The 14,873-nt window shown below is 34.8% G+C and overlaps 1 protein-coding gene across 4 annotated transcripts in view; it reads right to left on the reverse strand.

The window, feature by feature from the left end:
* Positions 1-220: 220 nt before the first annotated feature.
* Positions 221-14,873, reverse strand: part of Lar (tyrosine-protein phosphatase Lar) — a 284,959-nt gene continuing 270,306 nt past the window's right edge. For all 4 annotated transcript variants that reach the window (XM_085188748.1, XM_085188747.1, XM_085188746.1 and 1 more), the window contains 7 exons: positions 13,100-13,239; positions 12,471-12,673; positions 9,217-12,346; positions 9,033-9,143; positions 8,628-8,797; positions 7,656-7,791; positions 221-4,709 (listed from right to left, as the gene is read on the reverse strand). In XM_085188748.1, coding sequence (XP_085044874.1) covers positions 4,641-4,709; positions 7,656-7,791; positions 8,628-8,797; positions 9,033-9,143; positions 9,217-12,346; positions 12,471-12,673; positions 13,100-13,239 — 3,959 coding nt within the window. In that variant the 3' untranslated portion in view covers positions 221-4,640. The remainder of the gene's footprint in view (positions 4,710-7,655; positions 7,792-8,627; positions 8,798-9,032; positions 9,144-9,216; positions 12,347-12,470; positions 12,674-13,099; positions 13,240-14,873) is intronic.

Below are 14,873 nucleotides of genomic sequence, written 5' to 3' on the forward strand. Positions count from 1 at the left end.
AGTCAGTCTCATGTAGAGTTTTATAAAATCTGAACCGATTAGAAAAGGATCTTTTACTACGATTCTTTTTTCTCTTTGTAGGGTTATGTCTCGCAAATAAAAGCTAAAATAAAAATATATATATATTTTGTAAGCCATATTGTTGTCAGGTTAACATTAAAAGAAAAAAAGGCAGGAATAGGATAGAATAGGTTACTTAATAAAAAGAAAACTTCACATATCGCCTCACATAAATTTATTTTTCATATACATTATGTATAATTTGCGAATCCACCGTGTCCCGGGACGCGGCGCGGGATATTTATTTATAAAATAATTATTCTACATCTAAATACACACCGTCCCGCCAAAACATCCGCCATTTTCTATAGCTTAAAAATAAATTTAAGCCAACACTGTGCCCACTTCGCAATTAAAAATATACAAATGGCGTCTACTGGATTGAGGATAGCAACACTGAATATTCGAAATAAACTTGACTACCATTAATATACAATACATTGCTTTAAAAATAACAATATATTATATTTCATTGGGTACTTTACATTATTTATGGGGAACAAAAATTATTGGGGAAAAATCATAGTAAAAAATTTATTTTATTTAACATTTGATTTAGTGATTATATTTAACATATTATAAAAATACACTTTTACTTTTACATCTACGATTGCATTCGACAGTGAACATTATTGTATATTTGAATTAAAAAATTTTTGTTCCCCATTTTTTATAATCTGTGCCATACATAAGTATTTGCTATAAAAATAAAACGTATACAGATTATAATTACATCTTAAAATATAATAATCATCGAATAAATATGATAAAATGCTGGTTCCCATTACCTAAACATTGGTTCTCAGTTCATTTGTTGCTTAACTCGATAGTAGTGTTAGTACATTATTTTTTAAAGACGATTGACTTTAATAGTGAACATAGTACTTATTTTTAAGTTCACACTGCATCCCAAATATAGCAGTAGGCAGGGGGAACCTGGGAACTTATTGTTAAGACACTCCGTTCTTTGAATATACCACTTTATAATATTTATCCGAAGACAGCATCAGCAAGGATACATTACAAATTAATTAAGAACACAAGGAAATCATTAAATCAGTCTTATAAATATAAATCAACGTACGGAATTCAATCATCACTGAGGGTAACACATTTGTACTAAATAATGGAATTACTTTCGAACAGCACCTTTTTATGGCAAGTCAATTTACTATCAATACTACCATCAATATTTATGAGAAATAATTATTACTTATTGTTAAAATGCAATTTTTGTAATAAAAATATTTAAATTTCTTTGAAATTTATGGATTTTCATAGTTATGTGGGAACCATTGATGGTATGATTGACAGTTTACAATTGCACTGTTGATAAATATTAATAATTAGTAGTGAAAACAAGTCATAATTGAATATGTATTAAGTAAAACAATTATGGAGATCGATCAATAATCTGTGCGTAAGGATTTTGCAAAATTTACAGAACTAAGACTGTTAAAAAAAAATGTTTATTTGAATAAAGTTTTGAGGTCTTTTTTAATGTAAAATGTAAAAGACTTTTATGAAAATTAATAAAACTATTGAAATAAACAAGTTACTTTAAATTTTATTAATCTGATTCAATAGTTACATTTTTGCTATAAAAAGAGAATTTTGCTAATTCTTTTGGAATCGTCTATCATTTTCATGAACAACTTCGCTACTGCCAAACAATTCTAACGAATTTGTTTTACTTAACTTCTTCGTTGAGAACATAAAGAAAAACATAGAAGACTAAAAAAGCGCAATAAGATCAAAGTATCGATAAACACAGCTCCCGTTCCACTAGCGTGTAAGCAACCTGGCTACGTATGCGATTCATCAACGAGTATTAAATTTTCACTATAATTTCAATTTAACAATATTTTCATTAAAATCTAAGTATGTTTTTTGTATTATTGATATATCTTATGAAATTTTAAGTTTTTATAGCTACGTGAACGATTGGCAGTTGATGTCGACCATGTTAACCGACCAGGTAGAGACCAGGGATGTTACGGATGTAGTGTTTCGAATTTTGTGACGGATATGGATATAGTATGTACCTATATCGGTTACGGTTACAGGTGCAAAATTATTTTATATATAACATACAAGTTAAGAATATAATATACAAATTTTGTAATGCAATTATTTGGGCCATTAATTAATCAATTCCTTTTTTTATATAAACTATTATCTCAAGTGATTTTATTTTTATATAATCTGTTATTGACAACAGATTATTTTGCGCATTTTCAATTAATTTAATCAAAAATCTGTCATAAAAAATTGTATTTACTTTATATCTGATAAATTTTTCTAATTGTATATCTGATTGTCACAGTTACACTTACGGAGCTCCGTAACATCCCAGGTAAAGATATCCGCATGCCGGAGAATACGAACGAATGGATGAACAATGTAACATGACACCCTAATACATCATAGTCAAAATATCGTCGTAATAATCGATACGATTGTAAGTCGATACATCGTTTCATTAGAGCCTAGATGAATTTAATAGGAGATTCATCATGTAAAGAACGCATATATCTAAGTTAAAAGCTCAACTTTAACTTACACGTAGGTCGATACAAGGTATAGTTTGTATAAAACGAGTGGAAAACCTAATAACCTTAAAGATACTAGGCAAAAGGGGGTTACTGTAAAATATATAACGTACTACACTTAACGATAGCTTACAGTAGTGTGATGAGATACGACACGAAGGAGATAAGAGGAAACATAAAATTATATGTGAAAAAGCGAAGTTAGAATGATTGCGTTAAACGGGCGTTCGCATTAATACATAATGAAAAAAGAGATGAGAATGATTATAAAAATAATTAAAATTCGCATTAAAACGTGAACGTACCTTTAATCTGTGCTTCTTAGATACGTCAAAGCCTTCTAGCCAATTAGCTGCCGCAAGTAAAAGGCGCAGGTTAAATAGGCTACGTTCAATTTTCTAAACGAAATTCCATTATTCTTATAAACACAAAGTGTCAGAAAAACAAATATGAGTTGTTGTATAGGAAATAAGGTGTGAAACGTCCAAACCAGTTAACTACGTTAGATATTAAATCGATTTTATAATCGATGAAACCATTCGAATAACATTACAATTCGACAATCGAATCATTTCCTTACATTTCATTAAAACATTACAACACACCGACAAAACATTTTTTTTCTACCTAACAATAGATATGTCATCGAATCACTGTTTCACTAGGAGCGGCAGTGATTTAAAAATACCTACTTCTATTAACTAAATAAAAAATGAAGTAATAGGCGAAATCATATTTTTAAAAAGAAAAATAGATTTATTAGCTGCTTTTAAGATAAAAGGTAAGAAAAATCACGTTTTTTACTAAGTAAAAGAAAATATACATATATAATTATTAATATTATTTAGGGACAAATAAATGAAAGTGGCGACAAAATTAAAGCTACAAATATAATATATACACAAAATTACAATCTACACACTCGACAGAAGTTCACACGACACAGCCGATTCGTCTAACAGTTTTTTATTATTTTTGTATTGCGTTAATGAAACATGTTTACCACAATATATACTACTTAAAGTATTTAACACCCGATATGAAAAATAAACTTCTAATTACAGCTGCAATAACTATTTATACATTTTACAATATAATATGTTTAAGATATTTTTATACGTGATTGGAATCATTATATAATATGCACGTCGCATAATCCTAAGCACTGTTTCAATCAATTTCTAAATTTCGCTAAAACATGGCGTAAATTTCAATTTTTAATTATAGCATTATTTAAACGTCATTTTGACAATGACATTTACATGCTCTATGACATATTGTCTTTTCAGCCAGTGCGTTAATTATCTATGGTTTTTGGGTTATCTGTCACCCTTTTCACAATCATGTAATGGTCGCATTCGTAAATATACATCATAAGTAACTTTTTCGTAGGCACTCATACATTTAGCCTCTTTGCAAGTAAAACTTGATTATATCAGTCAGTTTCTAACACTGCTTAGAATGGATGTAGAGCCTTGCTTCGTTCACTATAAAGATTACGTATCTTCAATAAAGTTTTACTTTTAGAAATATTGTATCGCGTGTCGATATATAAAACAAGTCCTAAAATAAATATTTATAGATTATATTTAAATATTTTTCCATATTAAGTGTATAAAGTAAGTACCAAAATGGTAATTGAAAGCTCATTATTTTAATATCTCAACGTCTGGTGCGAACGTAGTAGCCATTAAAGCGGCTTTCGAGTATAATCTTTAAAATGGAAAATTTCAGGTAGCATAGATCCTGAGTCATTCATTCATTACTTCAATAATTGAGCCGCTACTCTCTAAGCTGCCGTTTTGAAAGTATAATTCATTTATTATTAAAAAAAACTTTCATAGTTACCTGCAACTAAAATATACTGAAAGAGCTGCTTTAAATGTGAATAAAATAACAAAAACACAAAAATTAAATAGGGAAAAAGATATAACAACACGCGGTTCAACAGTAAAATAGTAATAGATAGATAGACTATAAGGCGTATGTGCAAGGCAAGGCTCTAGTTTAGACGAGCATGTCTCATCGTCAGTTGGCGTAGTGGTCGAACGAGCCGAGGTATTCCAACGCGGCGCGATAGCAGAATTCGTACTGGTCCTAGAAAGAAAACAGTTGTATTAGTAAAATTACATACTTATGTTTCTCGAGGGTGATCTTTTACACGATAGTTGTGGGTTGGATCTTCCTGAGGTGCCAGACAAAGCAAGGCGTTACTTCATGTCATTCCACACTCAATGTCTCGAAAGTTGAGCGATGCGTACACAGAGTGTCTTATCACTAGGTTCCCTCTGTGTGATGCTATATCCCGCATACACGCATATTGTATGCGGGATGCAACAGGGGCTTGTAATAAGTATATGTTTAATAGTTTTATATGTTACATATACTGGTGTTTTCGTATGGTCACCACCACTCGGTAGGTACATGGTATTTCTAGTAACAGTAAAGTGGAAAATATTATAATCTCTGTAAGAAGCATTGTACCTGAACGGGAAAAATAAAATAATTTATTTCCTCGAATGGGAATCGAACCCACAATCTGTCGCGTTTACAGTTGTGATATAAATATGTATATGTATGCATACTTATATACTATTCTCAAACATGAAAAGGCTGCCTCAGAGAGAATGCTTTTTGGCGTTAAGTTGCCATTTTTGTAATTTTGTTCAAAAACTAATACATAAAATCAAGTAATAAGTAAAATCGTCATAAAATAAATCCACTTTCATTAAAACTTAGAAAGCACAACTTTTCATAGTATTTTTTTAATTAAATGAAGGCCACGCTCAAAAGAAAGTAGGTAGCTTCACCTTTTTATTTCATTTAATAACAGTACTGTTTTTACACCTTCAAAGAAACTACGAGCTTGACGCCTATTTTATAATTTCATAACATTTAAATAGTAAACTCGGCATTCATTTTTATATTCTAGTTCTTAATTAAGTTAATGTATAAACTATAATTATGTATAAAGTCTTTCAAGTACCTAGGACCCTAAGTATTGTCTGAGGTGTATATTTTAAAAATGTTTAAAAGGCCAATATCATAGAATATAAATGAAAAATATAAAAAAAATCCCTAATGTTAAAAAAACTACTAAAAAAAATTATATGAAATATTTATATACTGGAATGGATCTGATTTTCTTCAAAAGAACTTTCTATAGTCAATTTTCAAACAAAAAAACTAGATCAAAATCGGTTCATCCGTTTGGGAGGTACGATGCCACCGACAGACATACCTACAGGTATATGCATACACAGATACGTCAAACTTATATCACCCCTGTTTGCATAGGAGGTTAAAAACAAAACGTGGTCCACAATAAATATTAAATGGAAATATATAAACGTTAATTTAATCGATCATTCTCTATCATTGATAGAATCTACCAATTTATAAGATAGGTACAAACATACAAACAAAAGCCTTTATACACCGTAAGCCAATTCCATTAAAAATAATTACTTAGTCGATACGCAAAATTTACAACCTAAGTGGGCGCGGAAAATTCCCCGCGGAAAGTGTATTCAGACCTTCACAAGTTAATTTAGATTTAGCTACCAATTTTCGCGCTTCATTTATTGATTGAAAATTGATCAGCACGCTTAAACTTTTAAATAAATTATGCGCATATAATAAATATGACCGTATATATTTATAATTAATATAATATAATATTAAATGTTTAATAAAAAAAACTAAGCTTAGCTATATTAATTCAAACCGTTCCGTTTGGGCATCATAAAATTCTATCATGATCATAATAAATGAGCTTGATTAAAAAAGGTATCTCTAAAAAAGTGCCGGCTAAACATAGAATATTCATAAAAAAAAAGTTTAGTTGCAAACAACCGACGGAAAATAGGCGAAAATTAAAATTAATGCACTCTAAGTCGTGCCTCGTCGCTAAGCGCATTGAATTTAATTAAAAAGCGCGGTCATTTCAGGGAGGCACTCAAAAATGTAGAAATAGAATGTGCGATTTTTTTTTCATTTTATTATTTTTTGTTAGGAGCTCGTTTTTACCGGTATATTTTTGGTGAGGGCACTCAGCACGTGGATGTTAGGGGTTTATTTCAAGAATAAGGACGTCACAGAATTCATTGTTGTCATGATTCTAAATGACCTGCTTTGCGCTATTATAATTTTAAACTGAATAATTTTCTTTTTATTTGGCTCTGACGCGGATCAAATGTCATAAGTGTTAAAATTATTTATATAAAGTTTAAAATACACTTATGCATACATAGACACGTGTATTTGTCTGTGTCATCGTAGGTATCTTATAAATAAATTAATTAAGTGATTTTTTACGGAAACCTCATGTATCGAGTATGTTGATATACTTATATTTGTCCTTTTTAAGACGTTTACCCCCAATATGAGCTAGTAACAGGGTTGTGCGTAATGTTACATTTTTTATACAGTAGTAGAGCAATTGGTAACAATGTAATTGTGAAACTTCTATAGTCTGATAATAGTGAAAATATACCAAAAATAGTTTATCTAATATTAATAACGAAGGAAAATGTTATATTCAAAAAGAAAACAATCAATGATGTCTAATAACAGACTATTTGCAGAAATCTTATTCGATATCGACTTTATGTAGTTATTAAATTTTTATATTTAGAACATTTGAGAATCAAATATTCGTATTGACAAAAAACTTATAATATCATTAAAATTATTCTGATATAAAAAGAAGTTTTAGTTTTACGTAGGTATTTAAATAAAAATATTTTTGTTCGAACTAAAAATCTAATCTATAAATATCTATTAGAAAAGAATAGCCACGAATAGATATTTAAGCATCATCACAAGTTTTGAATTATATTAACTAATGGAATATACAGTGTATGTTCATTCGTATAAAACACGCAAATACATCTTCCGTTTTATAAAACGAATACGAAGAAGTATCTATAAATCTTACGCTATTAGTGGAAATACGTCTCGATGTGGACCTGGCCTCTGGTAGTCTGACCAAAACTCTTTATTAATATAAAACACAAAGCTAAGTTTCAAACCCGCACTGACCTCGGTTTGTACCATGGCGGGGCGCTGCGTGCGCAGCGTGCGCACGGTCTGGAACACGTCCACGACGCCCTCGTACTGCATGCGCTCCAGCACCGTCGACAGTGTGATGAACACGCCCGTGCGGCCCACCCCCGCACTATAGCACGGAAACATATTGTTAATGTAGGCAGAAGGAACGTAGTATGAGGACCTTCCGTTCTCCACTCCTCTCTTCCGTAGTATTCTCGAGGCATTTAGTGTAGAGTGGCGGAAGTCAACCATAGCATTTACTGTGCCACCACAGCCACTTATTAGTATTTATCATGTTATTAATTTAAGGTCATAGTGGCACAGAGGATCAGCGTCTGATTACAAATACGATGACTGCGAGTTCAATATCCACTGGGAATTCCTGACTCTGGTAAGATAAAACGAGGCGTAAAGAATTCGACACAGCGTGTTGAATGGTGGAACCATTCAACACGCTGTGTCGAATTCTTGCTATATGCTTGACACAACGTGGAACTAGAAATATTTTATTTCTTTTTTTAATTAGGGGAAATAAATGTACTCGTATTATATTTGGAGAGATATGTCTCAATAGTGTCACAAGGGGGTTACTTAATTTTTTAAATACCCATTAAGAGAAAAGATAGAAAATTGCCCGTAAAATAAATATATTTTATAAAGATATATATCTCCGAAAATATTCTGAAACAACAAACTCACATGTAATCGAATGAACTAAAACAGATATACGATATGACATGATATGATAGCATCATAACATAATTTTATCATGAGTGTGTATGACCGGCATATTTTTTTTATAGACTTGCTTTAAATAACAATAGTGTTGTATTGTCAGACATGCTTTTAAGCTAAATTAAGTCTTTAATTGGAAAATTGAAAAGAATTGAAGTTACAATAATAAATATATAAAGTTACGATAAAGTCTAGTTAGTGTCAGTCCTAGTTGAAGCTATAAATTACCTGCAATGTACAGTAATGGGTCCATCCTGTCCAAACTGCTCCTTGGTCTTGTGAACTTGTCCCAAAAAGTCAATGAATCCCTCCCCGCTCTTGGGCACGCCCTGCTCCGGCCAGTCCGTGAACTGGAACTGGCGCACCGTCCGTGAGGCGCCGTCGCGGGCGTCTGTTACCTACAAAAATTTATATGATTTATTTCCTTAGCTTCGTGCTGTATCCCGCACATAATCAGTATAAAATATTGTTGACAAAGGTGAACTTATCCCTAACAGAGATTTCTTACAGTCAACCTATTGATGTGAGAAAATGTTAACATTTTGCAACCCTTGAAGTGCAAAATAATTGTATAGGAAAATATAAAATATTTTGGCGAATTAACATAATGAAATACGAATAAGTAATGATTACCTTGAATTCTCTCAAGATATACTGAGGCATGTTATATTCAGCGATGGGATCGACAACAAAGCATTGATAGCGGACCGAGCGATCCGAAGGCCAGTATTGATGACACTTTTCCTGAAAACACGATTGCAATTAAAACACGGTCTTAATTAAAATTAACTTGACAATTATTTCGTTCCATACTTACTCTTCCCATTTCCTTCAGCTTAGTTAACATAACTATTATTGTGGAGTTATGTTCCCACAACATTCGCCAGAAATCGTCAGTTGTGTCAGGCAGTGGGCCCTGAGTGGCGATGTACGCCGCGCGGTATCTATACCCGTCCACAAACGATGCGTTGATATAATCTGATCCATCTCGCGGTGTTAAACATACTCGGGTCGATTCGTAAGGCAATATATGCACCAGTCTGTTCTTATGTTTGTTGCACGGTAAGCTGGCAGACACAAAACGACTGGAATCAGCCTTCATATTTGCCAGCTTCTTGAATTCCAACTCCATGCCCGTTATGTTCTCGATTGTATCAATACGCATTAGTTTCTGTATGTGGGGGTGTAGATTGCGCGCGGGAACTTCGGTGTCGCCACAGATCACGGCTTCGAGCAGGGCGTCGTGGATAAAGATGTATTGGTCTTCGGTCTGAACCATGTAATTACGTTGAGCTCGTAAGCAAGTCACGTGACCGTAGATGTCTACAGTTCGTTCATGTCGAGCTCTCTCAAGCATAGAATCTATGACTATAAAGCAACCAGTTCGTCCGACTCCGGCCGAACAATGAACTACTAGTGGACCGGCATCAGGTGGATTCAATGCACGAACTCTTCGAAGGAATTGTAGGAAAGGAGCCGGATGATCTGGTACTCCATGGTCAGGCCAAGCCGTAAATTGAAGTTGTTTTATTTCACGACGTTCAGCGCCGCCGTTTCTGGTTACTTGGAATGTTCGAATACAATAAGTAGCAAGCTCTTGAACTTCTGTGATGGTAACGGTCATCATGCCGTACGATTCGCTTCCTCTACTTGGCCAGTACTGATCACATTTGATTCGTGTTCTCTCTTCTAATTTGGTCATCATGACTATAGTAGACGTTCGTAGTTCCCAGCACATTCTCCAGAAATCAGCGAACGTTTCTTGTAGAGGCCCTTGAGTTGCGACGTAGGCATTATGTTTACGATATCCATCGCAGTAATTAGCGTTTATGTAGTCGCTTCCTAGAATACCATCGATGGGTTGCAAAATGACACGACTATGGTCGTATGCTATCACGTTAGCATAACGATTCTTGGGTTTATTTACTTCCATGTTAGAATGATCCCAGGTGAATTGTTGACCAGGTTCTATACTTTCGTATTCTTGGGAGAACTTGAGATTATCGCTCGCTTTCAACCTATCTATGTGTTCTGCGAGCTCAGATATTGGAATAGGTGGATGCGAAATCATAGCTGGTGTTTGGAAGTTTAACCGTCTCATTTCAACCGGATCTGAAGGTGCCCCGAAACCTATATCAGCCGACATAAGAGGTCGGGTAACTGCTGCTTGATCAGGTGTTTTACAAGGCTGTCTTCTCCTTTTAATGATGAATAAAAATATAAAACACAGTGATAGCATTAACGCTGCTATAATAGGCCCAACAATCCACAACATGCCTGCTTCTTTTCTGTTTTCCTCTATCGTGATTTCGGGATCACCATTAATATCTTTCGGATCTGGTCTACTTGGTTCTTCACCAGGTGGCGCTTCTCGCATATCTAACGATAAGTATTCCGAGAATGGACTTGATGTATACAAATGTTTTTGAGGAGTGTCCACGACAGCTCTAACGAACACTCTGTATTTTTTGTTAAGATTCAATTTTCTGTTTAGAAAACCTTCATACATTTCGTCATTACCCAGATGGAATGTATAAAGAATATTTCTTTGTAAAAATTTAGCAGCTATGTAGGGAGCATTTTCGTCATCTGTTCGTGCATTATTTTTTATTAAATCGTCTGTCAAGAACTGGTCGGGATTTTTATGATTATGTGATTTATCATCGGGAACTACAACTAGATAATAATGTGAAATAGGTCCGTATTCTTCGGAAGCCTGAGGTAGAATAACGAGTATTTCATTTTCAACAACACCGTAAAAGTCCGGCTTAACCATTGGCTTAGGAGCAGCCATTTGTGTGGTTACAAAAATTGTAGTAGGCGGTCTATAGGAATTATCATTAGGTATGGCACTTATATTAACATTATACGTAGTGAATGGCGATAAATCGTTTATAGAGTATGAATTTCTATCGTGTTTAACTATTATTTCTCTTTTAGGAATTTCTTGTGTTTGCGTCATTCCGAGTGAATCGACGAATTCTTTAATAGCATTGTATGATATCTTATAGCTAACTGGGTTTAAGCGTAACGGGGGAGACCATGATAATGTCATGGAGTGGGTGGATACATCTTGAGCTCTAAGATGTAAAGGCACTTCTTCAGGCTTCACTTTCACATTAACCTTTTCTGATAACCTTCCCAAACCTTCCGCGGTTTTAGCTGCAACGGCAATCGTATACTCTGCAAATTTATCTAAGTTTTCTAAATTCGCAGAATGTGTAACGTGAACGTTGATTTGCTGCCATTCGTCCAAATCATCAACCGGAGTCATAGTGTAAAATATGACGTAGCCTATAATCTTTTTGCGCGAAGGTACTGTCTCCCACCAAACTTCTACTCCTGACTCTGACGTAGCAACGGCTTTGACTGCCATGGGGGCTCTACCGATGTCCCTTTCAGTGTGAGCCGTGATATCTTTGCTGTAAGGGCCAGGCCCTTGGTCAGTGTAAGCCCTAACTCTGAACACATAATGAGCATCTTCTTCTAATCCAGTAAACACGGCTTTCGTTAGTTCCGTAGTCTTATTAACGTGAGAAGATTGATCGCCTCTTTTATAAAATTGGACGTTATATTTCTTTATTTGGCCACTACGATCAGCTCTAACTGGAGGTTCCCAGGTTACACTAAGTATATCAGGTGTTTGAAAGTGATATGTAACATTCGCCGGCGGCCCTTTAGGGGCACCTTCAGGTGTAATCCAATATTTGATGGCTTCTTGGCCAATACCAATTTCATTTCTTCCAGCGACTCTTGCCTCGTATTGTACTCCTCTTTCTAAATCATTAATTTTGTACGAATTTACTTTCATTCCGGGAAAATTAACTTCTTCGAGTGGTTGATCTTTGATGCCATATCTTAATCTGTACCCAAGTAATTCACCATAGGTTTGAGTTGGCTTTGCCCATTCAATTTCTATAGATACTATGGGGTCCCGCTCCAAAATCCTACAAATTATGTATAGATAAGTATTTGTATGTAATATCATATAATCTTATAGAAATATATGCAACACGTTAAAATCTTATGCTACGACTTCATTACAATAATTTAATTATAGTTATAACTTACTTCAAATTAACCGTTGGTCGATTGGGCACTCCACCAGGTGTTTTTACGGATACTGGAGGGCTTCTATCTCCGTCACCTTTCCTTGTGAGGGCGGCCACTTGGACACTGTAGCGGGTGTCCGGTTGAAGTCCGGACACATTGAGCTCGAGTGTCGTGTCGTCCATCACGTTGAAACGCATCGGGTCGTTAAGTAGACCCTTACCCTAACAAGTTGTAGTTTCGAAATAGATTATCCAAACATTTATTTGTAAAATTATCAAGTCAAATTAAAACTACTACTAGAATAATTTATTAAAACAAGTTTGAGTAATTTTGGCTGTATATTTTTTTCTGTTTTTTTGTATATGTAAGCCATATTAGCTATATAGGAAATTAGACTAAGAGACTGGTATTAAGACACTCCGTTCTCCACATTCCTACCGACATGGATACATTGCATTTAGAACTGAATGCCTCATCGGAGCGAGGGAAAATTAAAAAAATAATTTATTCTAGTGGATAATGGAGATCGCGCTGCTACCACCTTGTTCACAGTCATACGGTTTCTCACTGCGATACGGTGACCTCGATGGGCATATAAGGTAGTTATATATATGTAAAAATATAACATTAAAAGTATTTTTTGTCACCTCTTCTCTAAGTTCTTGTACGTGTACGTGATAGCCTCTAATTATCCCGTTTTTCTCTTTTTCTTGTGGCGGTTTCCACGTAACGTGAATGGATGTTGAGTTGATTGCGGTTACTTTGACATCTTGAGGTTCACCAGGCACTGTACACAGAAAAAAAGTTACGAATCTGAGCCAAACCTATTCTCGCATCGACCTAAATGCCCTATCAGCATCTAAGGGAGCGTGCTAGAAATCTACCTTAAGCTCAACGTTTAAAGGACTAAGTTCGAAAGCTTCGAAGGCTCATCGGTAAGCATTGCGAAATTGTATTTCAAAATGTGCGGTCGGTAATTCCCGTCGGCTGCTGATAGAGTATTTAGATCGCGACGCTTAACGCCGCTCAGCATCTCGATCGGGCATTTGAATACCAACACACACTGATCAAATTAACTTTTACGCCCTTTCACATCACCATAACCAATTAAAATCCATTACCTTCCAATCCACATCAGTAAAGATCAACTAAAATCGTCAAGCGTTACAAAGAGTTAACATTTAGTAAGTCATCTAAAACAGATATCCAAAAGCGGCATGTCTATATCTATAAATATAATTAGGTTCACATTCTGCAAGGGAACACACATAAGTCAAGATTTAGTGCTATACGTTCAATTAGTAAAAGAGCACACCAAATCTTACAAATATAAAAATCAAACAAAATTATTCTATATAACATCCAACTTTATCCGCTTGCAGTTTGTTATCAAGAGATCATTAGATCACAGTGCTAGGAAGAACAAACTACATAAAGCATAGGCACAAGCACAACGCACGTAAATACAAGCACTAAAGTAATTTATACTCACTCTTAATAGCTGTACGGGTTACCAGCAGCCCATACAAAGTCAGTGACGAGAGAAAAAAGAGAAAAACGCATTCAAATACATTTAAGACAAATTGTGCGAACATTGCAGGGCGAACGGAACTACTAAGTGAGAGATTACGAGTAGAACGCTTGTCGGCAAATAGGGGGTATTCTTATTTCACATCCTCGTGTATTTTGAGCTCTTTTGGAGGCGCATTTAGGTTAAGCCGCTCGGGACGTTGACGCCGGTCTACGATGTATGCATCGCCTTTTTCTGCTCACGTCTGTTGCTCACAGATGGCAATTAATTTAAATTTCATAAAAATTGAGAAATTGACTATTAATTAATCTAGAGATATGAATTATTTTGATATCAAGAGATCTCAGTGAAGTCAGAATAAGATGAAGCACTTTAGACCGTTTCTTAGAGCCCCATTGCGCCAGTTCACTCACACGCACATGTATTGATTAAGGCGACGGCGCCGATCTGTGTATGTGTGCTTCATCAGTGTAGTCTTGTCTCATAGAGCGCCACCCGCTTCTGTGTGTGTCCATTGTACCTTGTGTTGCTATCCACAGTGATGTCTGTGAAGGTGTCAGTGTCATTGTCCTGGCTGTATATCTTCTACAACTGTTCAGTATAAAATTAGAGATTAATCTATGTATCTCTAGCCGAACTGTATCGTAGCGTTCCCTTCCGTTCATTCCTCGACAACGGCAATAGCGTACGTTAGGCGTATTATGTATGTCACAATATATTCTAGTGTGCATGCACGACGATAGTTTGACAGAGTATACAGAAGATAGAGGAAGAGAGAAACGTCTACTGGCGAGAAGTTGTAGCGTAACAGTAAGTGAGATAGACAGATAGAGGGAAAGTAGAAATAGCGCGCAATAGAATAGTCTAGACTGAGCGGAGCAGTTGGGATT

This window comes from Heliconius melpomene, chromosome 7 (assembly GCF_056956725.1).
Source record: "Heliconius melpomene rosina isolate 202511_hmr_F chromosome 7, ASM5695672v1, whole genome shotgun sequence".
In the NCBI taxonomy this organism is placed as follows: Eukaryota; Metazoa; Arthropoda; class Insecta; order Lepidoptera; family Nymphalidae; genus Heliconius; species Heliconius melpomene.